At 40.7% G+C, this 19,801-nt stretch overlaps 1 protein-coding gene across 1 annotated transcript in view; it reads right to left on the reverse strand.

The window, feature by feature from the left end:
• The window catches only part of Egflam (EGF-like, fibronectin type III and laminin G domains), a 166,493-nt gene extending 146,732 nt beyond the window's left edge, over positions 1-19,761 (reverse strand). The window contains exon 1 of the mRNA XM_013018520.1: positions 19,671-19,761. Coding sequence (XP_012873974.1) covers positions 19,671-19,761 — 91 coding nt within the window. The remainder of the gene's footprint in view (positions 1-19,670) is intronic.
• Between the last annotated feature and the right edge of the window lie 40 nt (positions 19,762-19,801).

Consider the following 19,801-nt stretch of genomic DNA (forward strand, 5'->3'; position numbering starts at 1 on the left):
AAGACTGAATTCTAAGGGAAAGAAGAACTTGTCAATAAAAGAAACCGTACGTATTCTCTCCATCACATAGTCAGAGGGGTGGATCTTGCAGTCAAAAGACCTTGGGTTCTGGTGCAGAGTTCATCCTCCCCAGCTGTATAACATCAGACACTGATACAGCTTCCCTAGACCAGAAGAGTTAGACAATTACTCCAACACCCTTCCTATAGCAAAAGTCTAAATTCAGGGCAGAGCACACAGCAGACACTATATAAATGTCAGCTATCACCATTGTGTTTCCCAAGACACTGCATACCTTGAAATGTAAATGTGGATTATCCCCTATTGTCACAATCAAGGAGCAACAAACACAGTGCTAAACAAGAGCGGGGGCATAAGTACAAGCAATGAAAAGTGCAAAAGAGTAAAAAAGCACAAAAGAGTAAAAATGTTGGTTGTCTGACTTGTTCTTGTTGTTGTTCTTATTGGTTCTCACATTCCAAATCTAAGCAGCTCAACTCTGGAATGGGTGGTTTCATCAAAAAGCTGTATTTCATATTATACTATAGATATTCCCATCCTGCAAATAGATACAGGTTGGACCTGAGAAATGGGATTCAGGATTTGGAGCTGACAAACATCTTTTGCTTTTGCCATAATTTAGAGTATTCTCCCCTTATCTGAAGGCAATAGGTTCTAATGCCCCCACTGAATAACTGGAACTATAAATAGTATCAAACTCTACATATAGTATAGGAGATGATACATAAATACCTATGATAATTTTTGTCAGTTATGGAGTTTGAACTCTGGGCTTAGGCTGTGTTCCTGAGCTTTTCAGCTCAAGGGAGCACTCTACCACTTGAGCCACAGTGTCCCTTTCAGTTTTCTGGTGTTTAATTGGAGATAAGAGTCTCACAGACTTTCCTTCTCGGGCTGATTTTGAACCATGATCCTCAGAACTCAGCTTCCCCAGTAGCTAGGAATGCAGGCGTGAGCCACCAGCACCTGGCTAATACCTATGATAAATTTAACTTACAAACTAGGCACAATAATATTGTTACTTAACAATAAAATGAAGTAACAATAAAATGAAACCATTTTAACAAAAATGCCAATATCATTCTGCTTGTATTTGGTGCCATTATTAAATAAAATAACATTTATTTGAATCCAAGCACTCTCATACAGTTGATCTGATAATCTGAGATAACAATTAAGTGACTAATGGGCAGGTAGCATATATGTCATGGAAATGCTGGACAAAGATCACATCCTGAGCAAGAGGGAATGAGATGGTACAAGGCTTTACCATTCTACTCAGCAGACTGGGCAATTTAAAACTTAGGAATTGTTCATGTGTGGAACTTTCCATTTAATATTTTGAACAGAGGATGGCTGTAACTAGCAAGGTGAAACGGCAGATAAGAGGGAGGAGAGGAGAGCAAGTTCCCATCAAAATTGTAAATGGTATTCTTTCTTACATTTCCAGATCAACTCAGTCAATTATGGATGCAGCAGAAACTCGGTGGCTCCGGCCCCGCCACTCTCCAGCCAGAGCCACAGCTTTTTGCTTAAGAAAGAAGATGGAGAAACCGCTTGGCCTATAAGTCTGGCAGAAATGAAGTACTAAAGAATTAGCATCCATCTTCCCAGCAACTCCCTCTCAGTGACTGACAGGGTGGAGTACTCCTGCTCCTCCATGCCTCAGGTGGGATGATGGGGTCATGTTCTAGATTTTTCTCCCGTGGGTTTGAACTCAATCATCCACATATAACTCCACTTTATAAAGAAATATACACTCCCCTATCCCACTCCCTTGTGCCTCTTTTTTGTTCTGTATTTCAAATAAACGATTTCCAATCAAATCTTTACCATAAGTTCAGTTTCTGGAAAATCTAATCCAAAAAAATGGATGTAACCCAATAAATTCTTGTTCATTTGCCTAACAAGCATATCCAACTCTATCGATACTGTAAAATATAAGATATTCTGCTGAGAAATAAGAATAAAGTTGTTAAAACTATCAGAAACATACAAATCAACAAAAATTAATACGTAACCAGTAATAGGAATAAAGTACAAACTTGCTATAGTCTTTCTCAGTCAAATTCACTTGAAGTTATGAGAGGTTAGTTTGTGTTCATGATAACCTACTTAAGAGATGAAGAACTATCTTTATTTGCCAGATTATTTGATTCTTGGAAATTGTTTTCCAGTTAAATTATTTTTATTTGAATAAGATGATAGCCTTATCTCCTTTATATGTCTGTATTAAGCATAGTTTTACATCATTTTCAGTCAATCTTACAGAGCCTATAAGTATTACATATTGTACAGGCAACACATTTTACTGAAGAAGGTTAGTAAGTTATGTAAAAGATTAGTTTTCTGACCTCATTCACTTAGATGGTAAATGATGGAATCTAGACTCAATTTCTTCTCTATCTACATTCAAATGTTTTTCTCATTCTCCTCTCCATATGATTTCCACAGCTACTATAATCAGATACCAGAGACACAGGCAGTGAAAAATAAATGACACATTATTATGATTATACAATCACCAATCTTGCCAAGTTTAGTAGACATAAACACAGAATGCTCAATTCAAATTGCCAGGCACTGTGGTTCATGTATGTAATCCTAGGTACTCAAGAGGCTGAGATCTGAGGATCATAGTTCAAAGCCAGCCCAAGCTGGAAAGCCTCTAAGATTCTAATCTCCAATTAATCACTAAAAAAAACCCTAGAAGTAGCACTGTGGCTCAAATGGTAGAGTGCTAGCCTTGGGACAAAAAGCTCAGGGACAGAGCTCAGGCTCTGAGTTCAAGACCTAGAACCAGCACCAAAAAAAAAAAAAATTGAAGTTAGCTCAACAATGGCCTTTTTAAGGGTAAAGATGTCCCACTGCAGTATTTTTTCAATTTTATTTTATTGTAAAGATGCTGCACAGAGGGGTGACAGTTACATGAGTAAGGTAATGCATACAATTTCTTGTCGAGCATTGTTACCCTCTTCTTTGCTTTTCTCCTACTATCCCTCCCTCCCCCACCTCTCCCACCCCCTGCAAGATGTTGTAAAGTTGATTTCCAACACAGTGACTTGTATCATTGTATCATTTAGTGAATATACCTTCACTAAAAATTATTTATCTGAAATTTAAATTAATCTTGGCATCCTGTATTTTATCTGATAACTATTAAGTTGGCTTATCTTTTCATAGAGTTGGTACATTACTCAAAATGTAACATAATGTACGTGACAGAAACATTTTTTTCTGTATGTTGGTACTAGGGCTCAAACACAGGGCCTCATCTTCTCCCTTAATTTTTTTCACTCTATCACTTGAGCCACACTTCTATTTCCATCATTTTGCTGACTGATAGGAGATAAGAGTCTAAGCTATTCTATCTAGGCTGGCTTTGAACTATAATCCTCAGATCTCAGACTCTTGAGTACCTAGGATTACAAGTGTGAGCCATTGGCACCCACCATAAATTTTCTTATTTATTTAATTGTGAGACCTTCCTTTTTGAACAGACTTTTAACTGTAAAATACAATTGTGTTGATTATGGGCACAGAGTTATGGGAGAGCTTAATTTAGAGTTTCTGTGAGGAGTCCTAGAGACCACTATCATCATTTCTCATCACTTACACCATGATCCTAGCAGACTCAGGATGCTCTTACCCAAGGGGCCAGCAGATTTGTACCCAAGGACAATTCAATCTCAACCAATCAAGGTCTCCATTATACTTGTTACTCTGTGAATTTACAGCATACAACCTGAAGCTAAAACAGACCTGATCCTAGGAGAGTTCTAAATGCAAGCTAAACACAAATCAAATCCTTATGGGTATGCCTAGGGAGGAAAATATTAGAAACAGGGCATATATTACAAAGCAGTAGTATCAAAGGTATTAATTAGGATTCCAGCAGGAAGAACAATTTATTCCGTTTTTAAAAAGATTTTAATTAAAAGACTGCTTACAGAGGTATGAGCAGTTTTAAGGAACAGCTAAGGAGGCTGATGTACACAGAGACCACATCAGTAAGAGGCTGTTACTATCCTTATGGTTAAACACGGAGGTAGAGAAATCATGGTACTAGAGCCAAGCCAGAGTGAGCGTTTTCATGAAGGGCCTGGAGCCATAGTTAGAGAAATGTCTCAAAGCAGGAAAGAGTCCAGGAAGAAATAACACCAGATCCTCTGCCCTGCTCTCCACTGATGCAGCCTCAAATGGTATAGCCCCAGGAGTTTGCACCAGGATGGAGAACAGCGGAGGGTAAACGTGGAGTGAGGAGCAGGGCAAAAATAGAAACCCACCAGTGTCTGGGTGCAAAGAAGCACCTGCAACAATCTCACCTTTTTGAGAAAAATTTGTAGTACTTTGTTTCATTAATCCATGGGTCATCCTTTCCATCACTTTGCCATGAAAAATATTCAAATACACAGAAATGAGAGATACTATTAGGGTGGAAAACTGTCTATAATTCTTCTCAATTAGCATTTTATTATGCTTGACTTATCCCCTATCAATCAAACAATCTATTCCTCTATCGTTGAACAGTATGTTGTATTCCAAAGTAAATTTTAGATATCAGTATACCTCCTATACTATACAGCATTAACTCATTTATGTCATTCATTTTTAATTGCTGTTGTAAAATAGCACATTTTAATGCTATATTTGTATGTGTATGTGTGTGCATGTTGTGCACATCATCAAGGACTTCTTGATATGACTGTGTATATCAAAAAGTAGGTTGATGAATGGGCTACAAATTGGCTGCTTTCAATTGGGGGCATTTGTTTCAGCAGGCTTGTGGGTCCTGTAAAACAAAGAAGGAGAAAACGTTGGCAAATACTCTAGCTTTTGGCTGCTTTACTTTCTTGGGATTGCAGAATTGATCTTCCAAAGCAAGCCAGGGTCAGTCCAATAAAACAGAGGAAGAATGGGAAAGGACTGGGGTCCTATTTTCCTCCTAGCCTTTCAGCTAGATTCATTATGAAAGACAGAGTGGCTTCATTCTTTTTCTACAACTTGACCTTTTCAATCATTTCATTCCCTCATTTTCCTTCAGTTTCAAAGACAGGTGGAGGGGGCTAGGCATGTGGCTTAGTGCCTGGCGTGCATGAGGCCCTGGGTTCAATTCCTCAGCACCACATAAGCAAAATAATAATAATTTTTAATTAAAAAGACAGATGGAAGAAGGAGTATTGAACATTATACGTTTTAACCCTTCCTCACCCACTGTCTTCTGATGTTGGAGTCATTGGTCTTGCCTTGTTTTATGAGCATGAAAGACAGGATAGAAGGCAGGTCTGAGGCCGCCCTATGCATTATTCCAAGTCCTCTTTGCTTTCTGGGTAGTGAGTTATATTTCACTGCAGAGCCTTCGTTGGGATCTCCTTAAAACCACCATTCCAATAGCAGCACTATGGAGGTGGGACTTAAATTACCTAGTGCCACAAACAGGCTCCCCTGGGCTTTCCTTCCACTAAATCACACTACCCTGGCAATTTGGCAACTTGGCAATTTCTGCATAGGTGGAGCAAAAATGGTGGCACATGGAAGTGACAGCTTTTCTGAATTGCACTCAAGGATGGAAATGAATCTGGGAGCTGGGCATCGGACCGAATTAATCACCTGATGTGAAAACAATGTATTTGCCCAAAATGAAGGCATCATTTCCCACTCCATGGCTGTTGGTGAAGGGTCTACCATGCTAAAAATGCTCCACCAGGCCACAAAACAAACGCAAAGGCAAGAGAAGCCCATGTGCTTTTCTTGACAAAGCACAGAGGACACAGTCAGGTAAGCAGAATGGGAGGAGAAGGAAAGGCTGGCTTTGGCTAGGAGTGTGAAGATTCACAGATCAGGGCAGCTGAGTTACATTTTGAAGTGTCCTTAGGCAGAACGAGGGAAGGCTAATGCAGTGGGAAGATCAACAGACAGGCCACATTCAACAACGGGAAGCAAAGAGAAGGCACAGGAAGTAGGAATCCAGGTAGGCTGGAAAATAGGCTGTGTATCCAGTGAGCACACAGAAAGGTTAGGAGTCTCATTGTGAGGAACTTCAGACACTGGCTTAGGGGCTTGGAAAGCAGTTCAGAGCCAGGAAAGCATATTAAACACAAGAGGGAGAGGATCAGAATTGCATTTGGGGAAGATCATTCTGGCGAAGAATATGGCTGAATCAGAATGAGGAGGGAGCAGACAACATAGAAATAGCACCTTTTACATTCGTTTTCCTAATGATTGTAAAGCATGTAGCTAAGAAACATTTTTTATATTCTAAATATAAAGAGCTTCTTTTGGGGTTGGGAACCACACAATTTATATATAATCATCTATACTACTATAGCAGATTGATCCTTTCTTTTTTACTTTATATGAAACCCCAAACAAACATTGGCTACTTTTTTGTTGTTGTTAAATAGAAACTCCAAGTTTTTGTCAGCGATATGAACTTCACAGCTGATCTAGACATCAACTGTCATCATTATGGGACATGAAATCTAAGAAATCTGTAATATGGAATTAAGGAAATGAAATTCTTTCATTTGCATTGTTATGGGAGCCTAAGTTCAATTATATATGTATCATCAAAATTTGAAGTTATAGCAAATATGGAAAAACTATCATATCTATTAATATAGAAACTCTATAAATCATGGAAACCTAATGAATGTGCATTAATATTAGAGTGTACTTTATATACCAAGGAGATTAAGGATTTTGTTGGTATATTTAAGTAAACCAAATGAACTCCTTGTAGTTGTTGTTAATCTTAAATTTCAGCTGAAAAAAAATCTTAAGAAGAAAGGGAAAGTGTTCAGCTGGGATCAGATAATAGTAAGCATTGAAACTAGAACTGAAACCCAGGTTTGTCAGACTGGATCCTACCATGAGGAATGGGTATGTATTCTTTGTACTGCCTATTCATTACTTTAATATAGCCATTAAACAAGCATTTCTTTTTCCAACTTAATGGTTTATTTATTTTACTATATGAATTAGAAAATCCCAGAACACCAAAGAGATGTTTGAGAAATGGAAAGCTCTGAGACTTCAATGATAAGCCTTAAAATAGGCCATCTTGAAGGTCGACCCAGTATCATTTGCTACTAGAGAAGATGTCTGGATAGTGAAGGAATGGGAAACTGTAAAGTGAGGCTAAGGGTCCCTGAAATCCCAGAAGGGTCCTTGGTAAAAGACTCTTGGAGGGCTTAAGGCTCATTCTCCTGTAGTTGTGGCTGCTTTACAATGGAAAACAACCCCAGAGTTATCAAGTGCTAGTTTGGCAACACTAACACAGTCCCTAAACATGATCTAGCCAGGAACGTGACAGAAAGCAGCCCTGGATCATCCTACAGTCCCAAAACATGCACACTGTCTCTCCAAATGAAGGCTGGGCAGGAAGGATACCCTGAGGGAACTCCTGGCTTCAGAGCTGGACAGACACCCTGCAGTGAGCATGCCCATTAGCTTGTGCATCAGGTGCAGAAACACCCCTGAATTGAGGAGCTACTACAAAGGCTAGGGGCCGATTAGCCTAGGACTGCACCTTATATATATGACTGTTTCTTTTCTGCTCAGTACTTCTGCCCTTACTTTCTGGTGAGGTCAGCATTCCAAAGGTCAAATGAGATCATTTCTCTGAAAGTACTCTGAAACGTATGACAGTTCATCCAAACATCTCAGCTTCATCCATCCTTATCATCTTCATCCTCATCAGAACACCCTGTAGTGTCTGAAAAATGATTTTGTATTTTAAGAAGTCTCTCTCACTGAATAAATTATCCTACCATGAATAGCCCTTTGTGTTATAATACACAAATAGAAGGAGCTTCTAGAAAATGCTAGAGGGGAGTGGGAACTAAAAGTTTAGTTTAGTTGATGTGCTTAGTAATTCCTTTCACATAATTGACTGGGTAGTGGTTTAACTTTTTTAAGGAATTAATTTTACTTTTTTGGAAAATGTAGCGACATGTTGGCTAAGTATATATATATATATATATATATATATATATATATATATATATATATATATACACACATAGCCATATATGTGTCTGTCTGATTATCCTTCTGCCTATCTGTCTGTCTGTCTATCTATTCTATCTATCTATCTATATCTGGTAGATGGTTTACATACTATGGTTCAGATGTGGTCTGTGTCCCCCAAAGATTCGTGTGTTAAAATTTAACCTCCACAGTGAGGTATTAAGGGGATGGAAGCAATCTGACTATAAAGTATTTAGAGGTGAGACCTTTAGAAACTGATTAGGATTAGAAAAGGTCATGGGGTGAAGTCTCTATGACTAAATAATGGTGGCTTTATAAGAGCAGAGAAAGAACGATCTCCCCCCTCCCTTCCTCACACACACACCCTTTCTCTGACTCCCTGATGCCCTCAATTACCACCATGGGACTCTGCCCTCAAGGCCATCACCAGATGCAGCCCCTTGAATGGGGACCTGAGGATGGAGCCAAAATAAGTTTCTTTTCTTTATAATTACTCCACTAATGCAGTAATTAATCACTGTGCATGTGTGTGTCTGTGTGTGTTTGTGTCTGTGTGTGTCTGTGTGTGTCTGTGTCTGTGTATGTGTGGTGTGCATTTGAGCATGCATGGGTGTGGGTATAGGTGTAGGTACCAGTCCTAGAGCTTCAACTCAGGGCCTATGGGCTGTCCCTGAGCCTTTGTGCTCAAGGCTAGCATTCTCCTGTTTGAACCACAACTAAACTTTTGGCTTTATTTATTTTAGGTGTTTAATTGGAGATGAGTCTCATGGACTTTCCTTCCAGGGCTGGCTTTGAGCCACAACCCTCAGATCTCAGCCTCTTGAGTGGGTAGGATTATAGGCATGAGTCACTGGCACCTGGAAACCAATTACTTTTTGACCAGGTTATACACTACAATGAAAGCAAACTTCAGGCCAAATTCTATCATATATCCATAGACAAAAAGACAAACATTAGCATCTAGCCTGCTCTTGCTAATTTGATAATATCTCTTCTTGGTTTTTCTAGGAACTCCAGTGCCTCAGTGATGATCCATCCATCTCAGTTTCTTTTCCTGTACACAGTTAAGATACATTTCCCAGAATCTTTACAGTTATGTTGAGGTCACATGACTATGCCCTGACCTGCCGCTGAATCTCTTGTGCAAGCTTTCTTTTTCTTCACCTCCCCCAGCAAGGTCATTTTGAAAATGGTGGCACTGGCAAGATAGAAGTATCAAAGGCAGGATGACCATCATAAAGAGGAGACCATCTTAGAACTGCTGTCCAGATAAATTTGGTGAACACCACCAAAGTTCAGCATTACTCATTACAGCACATAGCCTCGATTTACCTGAATCAGACAACACCTGGTTGTCCACATTGAGGCGGACACATCAAGAGATTAATGACAAGACTAGCAACCATCTGAGAGAAGACAAATGAACCAGGATTTCATGAAGGAATCAGCACTGGCATGACCGCTGGGCTTGCTGAATTCTTATTCTATCCATGTAAAAACAGAGTTGTATGTACCATCTTTTGAGTTAATGTAGTTCACCAATGAAAATATTTTATGTAACATAATGTATACTAATCAAACCTACAAGTTTGATTTTTTTAGTAGTCTTAGGGTTAGAATTCAAGGCCTGAGGCTTCCTAGGCTGATACAGTACCAATAGGCCAAACCTCTATGCCTGTATTTTGCTGGTTATTTTTTTTAGATAAGCGCACAACTACTTCAGGCTTCCCCCTCGTTGCTGAGATGAGTAGTATGTGTTACCACATCCAGTTTCCCACTGTGGACATGAAATCTCTTGGACTCTGCTACTCAGGCTGGCCTTGAACCCTAAGCTTTATACTCTCAGCCTCCCTAGCTTGGGATTTTAAGTGTGCACCACTGTTGCAGCCAGTGTTGAACCAAGAAGAATGCCTACTAGCTTTTCTTCTTATTTGGCCTAGAACCACAAATAGCTAGGCATACAGGCATGGGTGACATAGCCTACCAGTGTGAATTTCTTTATAACATCAAGGTATTTTTGCAGCCATCTTTGAGAGTGAACTTCATAGGAAAAACCTTTAAATAAAAACCAACCAGTCATGGACTGTGGACTCCCTCCTAGGACAAAGGTAAAGTTCCAAATATTTAACCAGTAGCATGGCATATCACCAAGAGATGTAAGTATAAACGAACATGCCACAGCAGTGCCTTGAGGCATGGATAACTTCAAACATTAACTAACTTCCCTGGGGTAGAGATTAAAGTAATTTGCAAGGCCACTGTTTATATGGAAGCATTTAAAAAATAAATCACAGACAATATAACAGGCACCTAATTCACAGCCATCACCCGGTTTATTTATCTCTCTGCTCCCTCCAAGAGTTATGAGCCAAGGATCATGGGACTTGCTTCTAAGTATATGATTAGATCAATAAAATTAGCCATCTGTTCAAGGAAGGCTTTAAATGCAGGTTATATTTAAGTATTATGTTCCCAACTGCCCAGATGTTACAGAAAAAGGGCCTGCTGATATGACTCCTTTTGCACAAGGTAAGCCATTAACTGGCTAATAGAAACATATTGTACCAAGAAAAATAAATAATATTAACATTTCATTGAATCTGATTTGAGACTTTGGGGGTACTTTCTCAGAAAACACAACTATTAAAATGCCAAGTGGACTTATAAAGTCAGAAGAATAACAAAATGAGAATTGTCTTTAAGGGAGTGGAGAAAGAAGAGATTTGGGAGTGAAATCAAAGGGACAAAAAGTGTACCTTTGATTGGACTGGCTGGTTGAGTAACAGGCATTACCCTCATTATCGTTATGTGATACAGTGTGAGTACCCTTTGTCTGAACTCCTTGGGACCAGAAGTAGTTTGGATTTGGGGTTTTCTTTCAGATGTTTGCATATTTGCACCCACATAATGAGATATCTTGGATGGGACCCAAGTCTAAACACAAAATATGTTTATGTTTCATAAAATCTTTATATGCATAGCCTGAAGGTAATTTCTGCAAATTTTTAAGTGATTTTTGTCCATACAGCAAAGTTTCCCACGTGATGTCATCTGTGGAATTTTCCACTCATGGTTTCATGTTTTGGATTTTGAACATTCTGGGTTTTAGAATAGGACTTCTCAGTCCAAAATATTCTATTTTAAGGAGCACTTTGGCTGTATCTAAGCTTTTGTCTGCTTTGATTTTTCTTTGATTCTTAAGAAGAATATGCTAGTGGGGCTATGTGGGAGAACTGGAGGTTTCTTAGTGCTGAAGAAATGGAAAAATCATTAGTAGGAAGTGTGCAGAGCCTGGGCTGTCTTTCTGTGTGGCTACGAGGGGCTCCTAAAGTGCTCAGGCCTAAGAAACTGCAGACCTCTCCTGAGTTCTGTACCTTCATGCAGACTTTCTACCCCAGTCACAGACAAGACTGGATCATTATAAGAAGCATCTGCCGCCCTCTACCATTCTATCCTGTAAAACCTTGCCCAAGACAATTATCAGGCAAAAACTGTCCATCATCCTGAAGGTTTTGTGTGTGTGTGTGTGTGTGTGTGTGTGTGTGTGTATGCATACACATGCACATCACACGCATGCCCATGTGTTCAATTTAGGGCCTTGTTCAATTTAGGCTTCAGCAGGACTTCTTTCACTGACCACTGGCAGTCTACCTCTTAAGCTATACCTCCAGCCTGTACAGTTTATTGGTTAATTGTAGATAAGAGTCTCAAGGATTTTTCTGCCTGGGCTGACTCTAAACCAGGATCCTTAGATCTCAGCCTCTCGAGTAGATAGAATTACACTGGTTGAGGGCTACTATTTCACATAGCTAATCCACCTAACCTAAGAGAATTACACATTTACCAGCAACATTTTCCAATTTGAAAAATCAAATAATGTAGTTGACCAGAGGCATTTTCTGGGTTTGAAACTAATTTGAAATATTTACCACTCCAAACAAATTAAGTCATGTGCAATCAAATATTAACATGTATAAAAAGGAAGTAAAAGCCAAGCAAAAGTGGCCTGTAATCCTAGCTACTCAAGAGGCTGAGCTCTGAGGATCACGGTTTGAAACCAACCTGGGTGGAAAAGTCTCCATGAGACCCTTATCTCCAATTAGCTACTCAAAAACCAGAAGTGGTACTATGGCTCAAGTGGTTGAACACTAGCCTTAAGCACAAAAAGGCTCAGGCCCTGACTAAGTTCAAGCCCCACAACCAACCAAAAAAAAAAATGAATAAAAACATATGAAATGATAAATGTCTCTGGTTATTTTAAAAAGGTGTTTTAAAAACCTGGATATATATACATGAATATATGTATTTATATATACATGTTTATATATACATATATCCATGTATATATTTATTAAAGGCATATACATATGCCTTTAATTCTCTGGGATTTTTTTAAATCCTGATTAAACAATTCCAGTTTCTTCAAGATTGCATTCAACTCTCAGTCTTCTAATCTTTTCAAAGGACTGGTCTACATACTGCCTCATTTAATCTCTGAGTAAAGTCTATAAGGTAGGTACTTAGCCTATTTTTATAGTTGAAAGAATAAAAGTTTACAAGCTTACACAACTTGCCTGATGTCACTAACATTATAAAAGTGACAGAACTGAAGCCAAAGCATATCCTCTCACCAAAGGCCCCTACTCAACAGGAGAAAGCATTCTTGGGAGATAAGGAAAGAGGAAATGGAGGGCAGAGATTGGTGAGTTTCAAATATGGAATAGCATTTTGGTGACACCTCTGGCAGAGTCTCCCACTCAATTAGCACATGCAGAAAGGCTGTGGAACATCTAGCTCATCATTCTGGGACTTTAAGAAGAACACAAGTTACCCAGGAAGCTGAGGAATGAGACTAACTTGGGCTATCTAGCAAGACCCTGTCTCAAAAATTAATGACAATGAATTCTACTCATAAATTGACATATTGAATGGTAACTCCTTTGTATAACCACTTAAAGATAGCAAAAATATAATTTAAAAAATAATCAATTTAAAACACAAGAGGATCATAAGACCCAAATTTAACCTCCAGAAATCCCACTGGGAATCTAAACACAGGGTGTTGATTACAGATCCTCGGGGGCACATATTGCTCACACAGTCTGGTATGGTTGAATCAAGTGGACATTAGGGGTGTAATGGAGTATCTGGGGTGGAGGTCCAAGAAAGTAGAGGCAGAAAAGCCCAAATTCTGCAAGGAAATCGCCAGGTGAAGTTAACAAGACAGATGTCTGGGTTATACTCTAAAAATTCTTACCAAGAAGGAAGTTCAGGAGTTGTATACAGGATTTGTCTGGGGGCTGGAGACTCACTGGGAGACACCTCTGGGAAGTGCGCTCTCTGCTGGCAGAAGTGTGATTAACAACTCCTTACTGTCTACTGACACCACATTTTGGTCCTGCTCCCAAAGGGAGGGCCACAATCAAAGTAGGTGAGGCATGAAAATAGGAACTCACCACAGGATATCGCTGACTTTCATAAATATAGCTTGGGGGTCACTGGACCCCTTTGGGGCCATTGTAACCCAATGACAGGTGGACAACTATTCCCAAGAGAATCTGAATGGCAAAAAAGTATAAGGAAAAAAGAATTCCTTTCTGAGTCAGTCTCTCTTCCTTAAGAAAAAACCCTGAGAAACAAGTACCGCCTTGTGTAAAACTACATTCACTTTCTGACCTTGACTTATCTGCTCTGACTTATCTGATAGGAAGTAAGAAAGAGAGAGGGAGGGAGAGAGAGAGAGAGAGGAGGGTGCGGGTGGGGGGAGGGAGAAAAGCTTCTTTAAAGGCGTGACATAGAAACAAGCTGGAGAGGAAGATAGTAGAACGGAATGACAAGGATGGGGCAGAGGATTCTTCTATGTAGTTCCTGAACTTCATAGACATTTTCAGCTAGGAGCTGGGGATATAAAATGGAGCTAGATCTATTACTCCTATATCTCTCTCTTACACACACACACACACACACACTTGCTTGCACACACATCTGCCTCATGGCTCTGTAGTCTGCCCTGAGAAGTACAACAACCCATACCCTCAATGTGATGGAGCACAGTTGCTGGTAAGAGGAAGAGGGCGGGATTTGAGAAGAACTGAGCGCTCCAAATTACATACTTTGGAAAGTGGACTTGGATGAAAGCTGTAAGTAAGGAAACAATGGTCTCTTGTGAATCCCAGGTTGGTCCAGAGGGCACTGGGGAAGTAGATCTGGGTGGTCCCTGGCTGCTTAGCCGGCCAGCCAGCCTCAGGCCTGTAGGGGCAGAAAGCACCCAGAAGGACATGTGCTCTGAGCTCCACGTCTCATCACCTAAAACTCCTCATCTCGATCTTTCAGTTTTCCTGCTTGAATTCTATGTGAGTAGTGAAACATGAAAAAAGAAAGATCAGAGACTTGAATCTCACTAAGTGAGATCTTCCCGGGAAAATCTTGAACTCAGAACCCTGCATGCTCCTCTGCCACTCTGGGAACACCAGCAAACTGAACAGGCAGAGCCATGGGGGTACTCTCCCCTACATTGACCAGAGGGCTAATGAATGCCATAAGTTTCATTTACATAAACAACAAGCAGTAGGCTTTAACCAAGCAACCTCCAGAACTCCAGAACCCTATACCTATCCTTACCTCTTGGTAGGCCCTGGACAGCTCGGTCCTGGGCAGCAAGTCCCTGTTTGATCCTTGTAGAGACAAAGCAGATCTACACCCTATCAACTACATGAACCCATGAGCAGGTGCAAACGGCACCAGCCAGTGCAGATGGAGAGTACTAGCAGGCCTCTAAACCAGGGACTACTGTGCCTCTTACCACAAGCTCAAAAGTGTTCAACAAAAATGCTCTCTCCCCAAGCTCAAGAAAAGAAACCTTGACTTACACCTCACACCTCATGTGAAAACTGACTCCAAATTGAGTCATAGGTCAAAATGGAAATGGAACTAAAATCTTTTAGAATTAGACATAGGGGAAGGTCTTTGTGAGCATGAGTTAAGCTTTTCCAAGCCCTATGCTATTAAAAAATAATTAAGTTGGACTTTATCAAAATTTACAGCTTCCACTTTTTTGAACGACACCATGAAGAAAATGAGAAGATAAATTACATACTAGAAGCTGATATTTATGAAGCAAAGGTCTGGTGGAAAGGACCTGCATTCACAACAGACAAGAACATTTAAAACCCACAGAAAACAAATCAAAAGACTTTACAAGAAAAGATTTGTAGACAAGTGCTCAATATCACTAGGCATGAGGAAAAGGCTACACAAACTGTAGTCATTATGTATCTATAGCTTAACAAATAAAAAACAACAGCAAAAGCCAGCCCCTAAGGATTCCGAATAACGAGGGCTCCATTTGTTGCTGCTAGCGCTGTGAAGTGGTCCAGCTGCCCTGGAAAGCAATTCAGAGTTTCCTCATAAAGTTCAACAAATATCTGATGTCATGATCCCACTCTTGCAATGTACCAAGAGAAATGAAAGCCTATCTACCAGAGAATCCATACATGACTGTGTGATACACATTTGTTCACAGTAGCAAGTAGCTGAAAACAATTCAGAAGTTCACTCACTACACAAACTGTACTCATCTATGATCAACACAATGGATTATTACTAAGTAATGAAAAAGGAACACATTACTGATGTGTGCAACACCAGCGATATTAAGCACTATGCTAAGAATCAGATAGTAGATAGACAGACATTCTGAACAACAAGGCAAGAGTATAGGAACAGAATTCAGATCACTGGATGCTAAGGGCTAGTTGGGGGCTTTATTCTTTATTTTCTACAAAAGGATTGGAAAAACAGGGAGAGAACAAGAGAGGGAAGGGGTGACATTATCCAAAAGGAAATGTACTCTTTGCCTGACTTAAGTCACTGTAGCCCCTCTGCTTTTAGTAGTTTCAAATAAAAATAATAATTAAAAATGAAGGATTAGAGAGAGTAAATATATACATATATGTTGAATTCTGTGTATTCCTGTTGTATGATGGCCACCTTACGATACATGTTTATTGGAACTCCTCAAACTGTACACTTGAGAAAGACGAACTTTACTAGATGTAAATGATCTCTCAATAAATTTGACTAAGATATGATCATAATAAGGGTGAGCTTCGCCAACGGCTCACAGCAACGCGGGTTGTTCTTCACTGCTGCTTCCAGCAGATGCCTTCATTTCCTTTCCCTTCTTCTGCACTTCCTGCTAAGACTGCAGGAAATTGAGAGAACTCATCTGCAGACCATTGGTGGGGGGTGGAAGGGTGGGGGGAGAATCTGTGCCATTCAGATCAACTTCTCTTGGGGATTTGGTCAAGTCACCTAATCCCTCTCAGCCCAGATGCAAAATAAGGGATGGTTTCCCCCTACCTTCTTTCCAGGTCTAGGATTCTAAATTATACCTGAAAGGAAATGAAAGCTTATTGAAAAACTGTGTTTCTATGGAGAATTGGGTAAATGATACACACACCATGATGATGATGTAGACCTCAGGCCCTCACTCTCCATGCTTCAGAGGTCCCTGTTTCCACTCACAGACACTAAAGTGCATCTTCCAGCCCTCCTAAACCTTCATTCCCAGGAATTCAATAAGAGAAAACGGGTGGATCATCATTAGCATGCAAAGCCACGCCCCCTGATTCTTATGGATGAGGTCATCAGAAGGTAGTTTCCAAACCCAAATCAGCATCATCTCCAGTTCTTTGCTGAGGGCCTGAGCATGTCCCATGCAACCCAAGTTCCTCACACCACCCAGCAGGGATAAGGCCCTCTTCCTGGGCTCCACAGGTCCCTTACCTGGGAGATCTCTTGTAGAATAACATGCTCTCCTCTCTCACAACTGAAGACAGGCAACCTTACCTCTTTGAATAAGAAGTCCCCAAATCAAGAGCATAAATTCCCATTCTACCACTTGCTCTTTGTGTGGCTTTGGGTGACATCTAACCTCTCTAAGCCCCAACTTCCCCTTCAGGAAAATGGAGGTTGCAGACCAATTTCACAAGGCCCACTGGGTTGATGAAATCAGCACATCACATTCTTAGCACAGAGCAGGAAGTACTAAATTAATGTCAGTTGTTAGTTAACTTGCCATAATTTGAAAAGTGCCAGTTCTTGTGGGCTTTAGCAAATGCAGAGATTTCTTCACTGAAAAGAAGATGAGCTACCTTGGGATGGGAGGAAAGGCTATTCCTATTTGAAGATACTACCTGGATTTTTCTAAGTAGAGATAGGTGGGGGATGAAGAATTCTCAGTGTAGTTTGAATCCCAAGAATTGCCCAACAAAGCAATGTTATCTGAAGTAGATTTTGCCTTGAAAAGAGACAGGAAGAGCTATCCAAACAAAACAGGATAGCTCTGGGATGCCTGCACATGGCTATGCTACCTTCAAAGTATGCGTACAGACCAATTTCCATGGGAGAAAGAGGTACAAAGAGGCTCCCACACTGATCCGAGCAGGCTTTGCTGGTGTCTGGAGAAGATTCTAAATTAGCTCATTGCTGTTCACATCAGAGCCAACCAGGACACATTCCGTTTTTAATCTGGACCAATTTTACGGATCAAAAACTAGTCTTTCCAAGGGATGTAAATGAGCCCAGGAGAGAAATTTCCCCTGAAGTTTACGAAGTAGCTGTCATTTTAATCTGAGCGCTTTCCAATCTAAAAGCCAGTGTCTGGATAAATTATAAAGTAATTTAAACAAAAAACAACTCTTCTAGGCTGAACCTAATCTAAACATGCCTTCTCCCTCAAACTTGATGTATATAACAGTTCAAAAATATTTACAAGGTAGGGTTTCCACAATCCAGATACTAATAGCACTTCATATAAAACCAAAGAGGCCAACATGACATATATGTGGCATGAATACTAAAATAAAGACCCTGAATGAGCCAGATAGAAAATATTTGTAGGAAAGGAACAAGAAAAGGAAAAGGAGAGATAAGGGTGAATAGAAATGCTATTTAAAATACTTTAAAATTCTGTTTCAATAGATTGAAGTCTATCCTATCTATTGAAATCATACCACTCAGATTTAGGAACCATATATATAACTACACATTGCTCCAAAAAATGGACTAAGTGGATTTATGTGAATGCAAAAAATGATCAGGATATGGTCCTTCCTACTAAGGAGGAAAGCTAGAAGCTAGCAGGCCTTTATTGAAATCCTTGAAGATGCTCATGGGTTCCTGGGCATATGGGAAGAGAAAGAACTAAATACAATACTGCTCTGGACTGCTGCTTTTCACTTTATTTAAGAAACTGAATAAGTGTGTAAGGGGAAAGATGTGGTGCAGATGATGATAATGAGTCTAAATTTCAAGCCACCAGTGACAGAGAGATGGGTCCCACAGCCCAGAGCAACAAGTCATACCACTCCAGATAGATCCTTGAACAGTGAAAATATTTAAGCAGCCAAGTGGGAACCTGCCAAGATTATTTTCTTTGCCCTGTGATAAATTTTCCCCGGTTTGCCTGTTTCTTATAGAAACATTTGTGAAGACAAACTGCACTTTCTGGGAGGTTTTGCAGACTGTATTCAAATAGTCCCATTGTTTCCCATTGTTCCTAAGATATAATTAATCCCATAAGACAGCTTCACTTACAATGTAAGCAAAGAAAAAAAACACAGGTTTTTTTTTCCTTCAAAATTTTAAATAGGGTCCCAGCAAAGAAAGCATAAAAATAATTATTCAGAACCCATGTTTAGAACTTTATCATTTACATTATTCTACTTTGAGCAGTTTCACAACGCAGGTCAAATCAAACGAATAAAAAATACACACTTTTTAACCTATTAAAAGCAGTGGATGAATGACGGGATGGGGAGGGAGGAGAACACAGTCAAAAATTCATTGTCTATATCATGAAAGAAGAGGTGGGTGGGAGGGGGCTTGAGCGGAGGACCACTGATCAAGACGCATCGTATTCATAAATTGCTTTGTGAACTGGCACTTCTAGTGTGCAACGACTTAAAGATCATTTTATACATTTTTTAAAAAGAAAGAAAAGAAGCAATGGACGTGCCGGTTACTGTGATTTCAAGTTCTCACTTCAGGGTAGTTGACAACGCCATACAGCTTTTGTTTAAACAGCGGAGCAAAGACCAGGGTGCAGCACAGGATCCAATGAAGCCACAGGGCACCCCTCTAGGCAGGAAGGGCCCCAAGGCTGGACCAGCAAGGAGTGGGGCGCACATCGCTACCGAGCCCCGTGGGCAGATCGAGAGGCGGGGGGGGAGAAGAGGGGGGCTCCAGGAAATGTCTGGGCTCCGGCACCATGAATTCATTCAGATGTTTGGAGAACCAACCAACCGGGAGGGGCTGTTGGATTCCTCACAGTTGCCATCCTCTGTAATTGAGACAGCATGACGACTGCCCCAACTCAGTCTCGGGCTCTCCGTGCGCCCACACAGACCCACCACCTCCCCTGGTTCTGGAACACACATCATTTCACCACCAAAAAACTAAAACCTCCCTGGGAGAGCCGGGCTGGGGAAGCGCGGGGCTCCAGCCCGTCTCTCCCTGCGCTGCCGGGGCGGAGCAGGAGCCGCTGAAGCTGGTACTGCTCCGAGGAAGGACCGGAGCTGTGCCGCCCGAGGGCCGGGCCTGGGGCGCCCCGGGCGGGGTGGTCTGGAAGGAGAGACCCCCTCCCGCTGCGTTACCTGCTTTCCGGAGGGAGGCTCTGAGCGCCGCCGTGCAGGGCTGCAGGCTGGAAGCCAGGAGCAGGAGCCAGACGCCGGGGATTAGATCCATGTCTCCGCGGGTGCCACAAAGTTTCCCCAAGTCCCGGGCG

Source organism: Dipodomys ordii, unplaced genomic scaffold, assembly GCF_000151885.1.
Source record: "Dipodomys ordii isolate 6190 unplaced genomic scaffold, Dord_2.0 Scaffold41, whole genome shotgun sequence".
Classification (NCBI taxonomy): Eukaryota; Metazoa; Chordata; class Mammalia; order Rodentia; family Heteromyidae; genus Dipodomys; species Dipodomys ordii.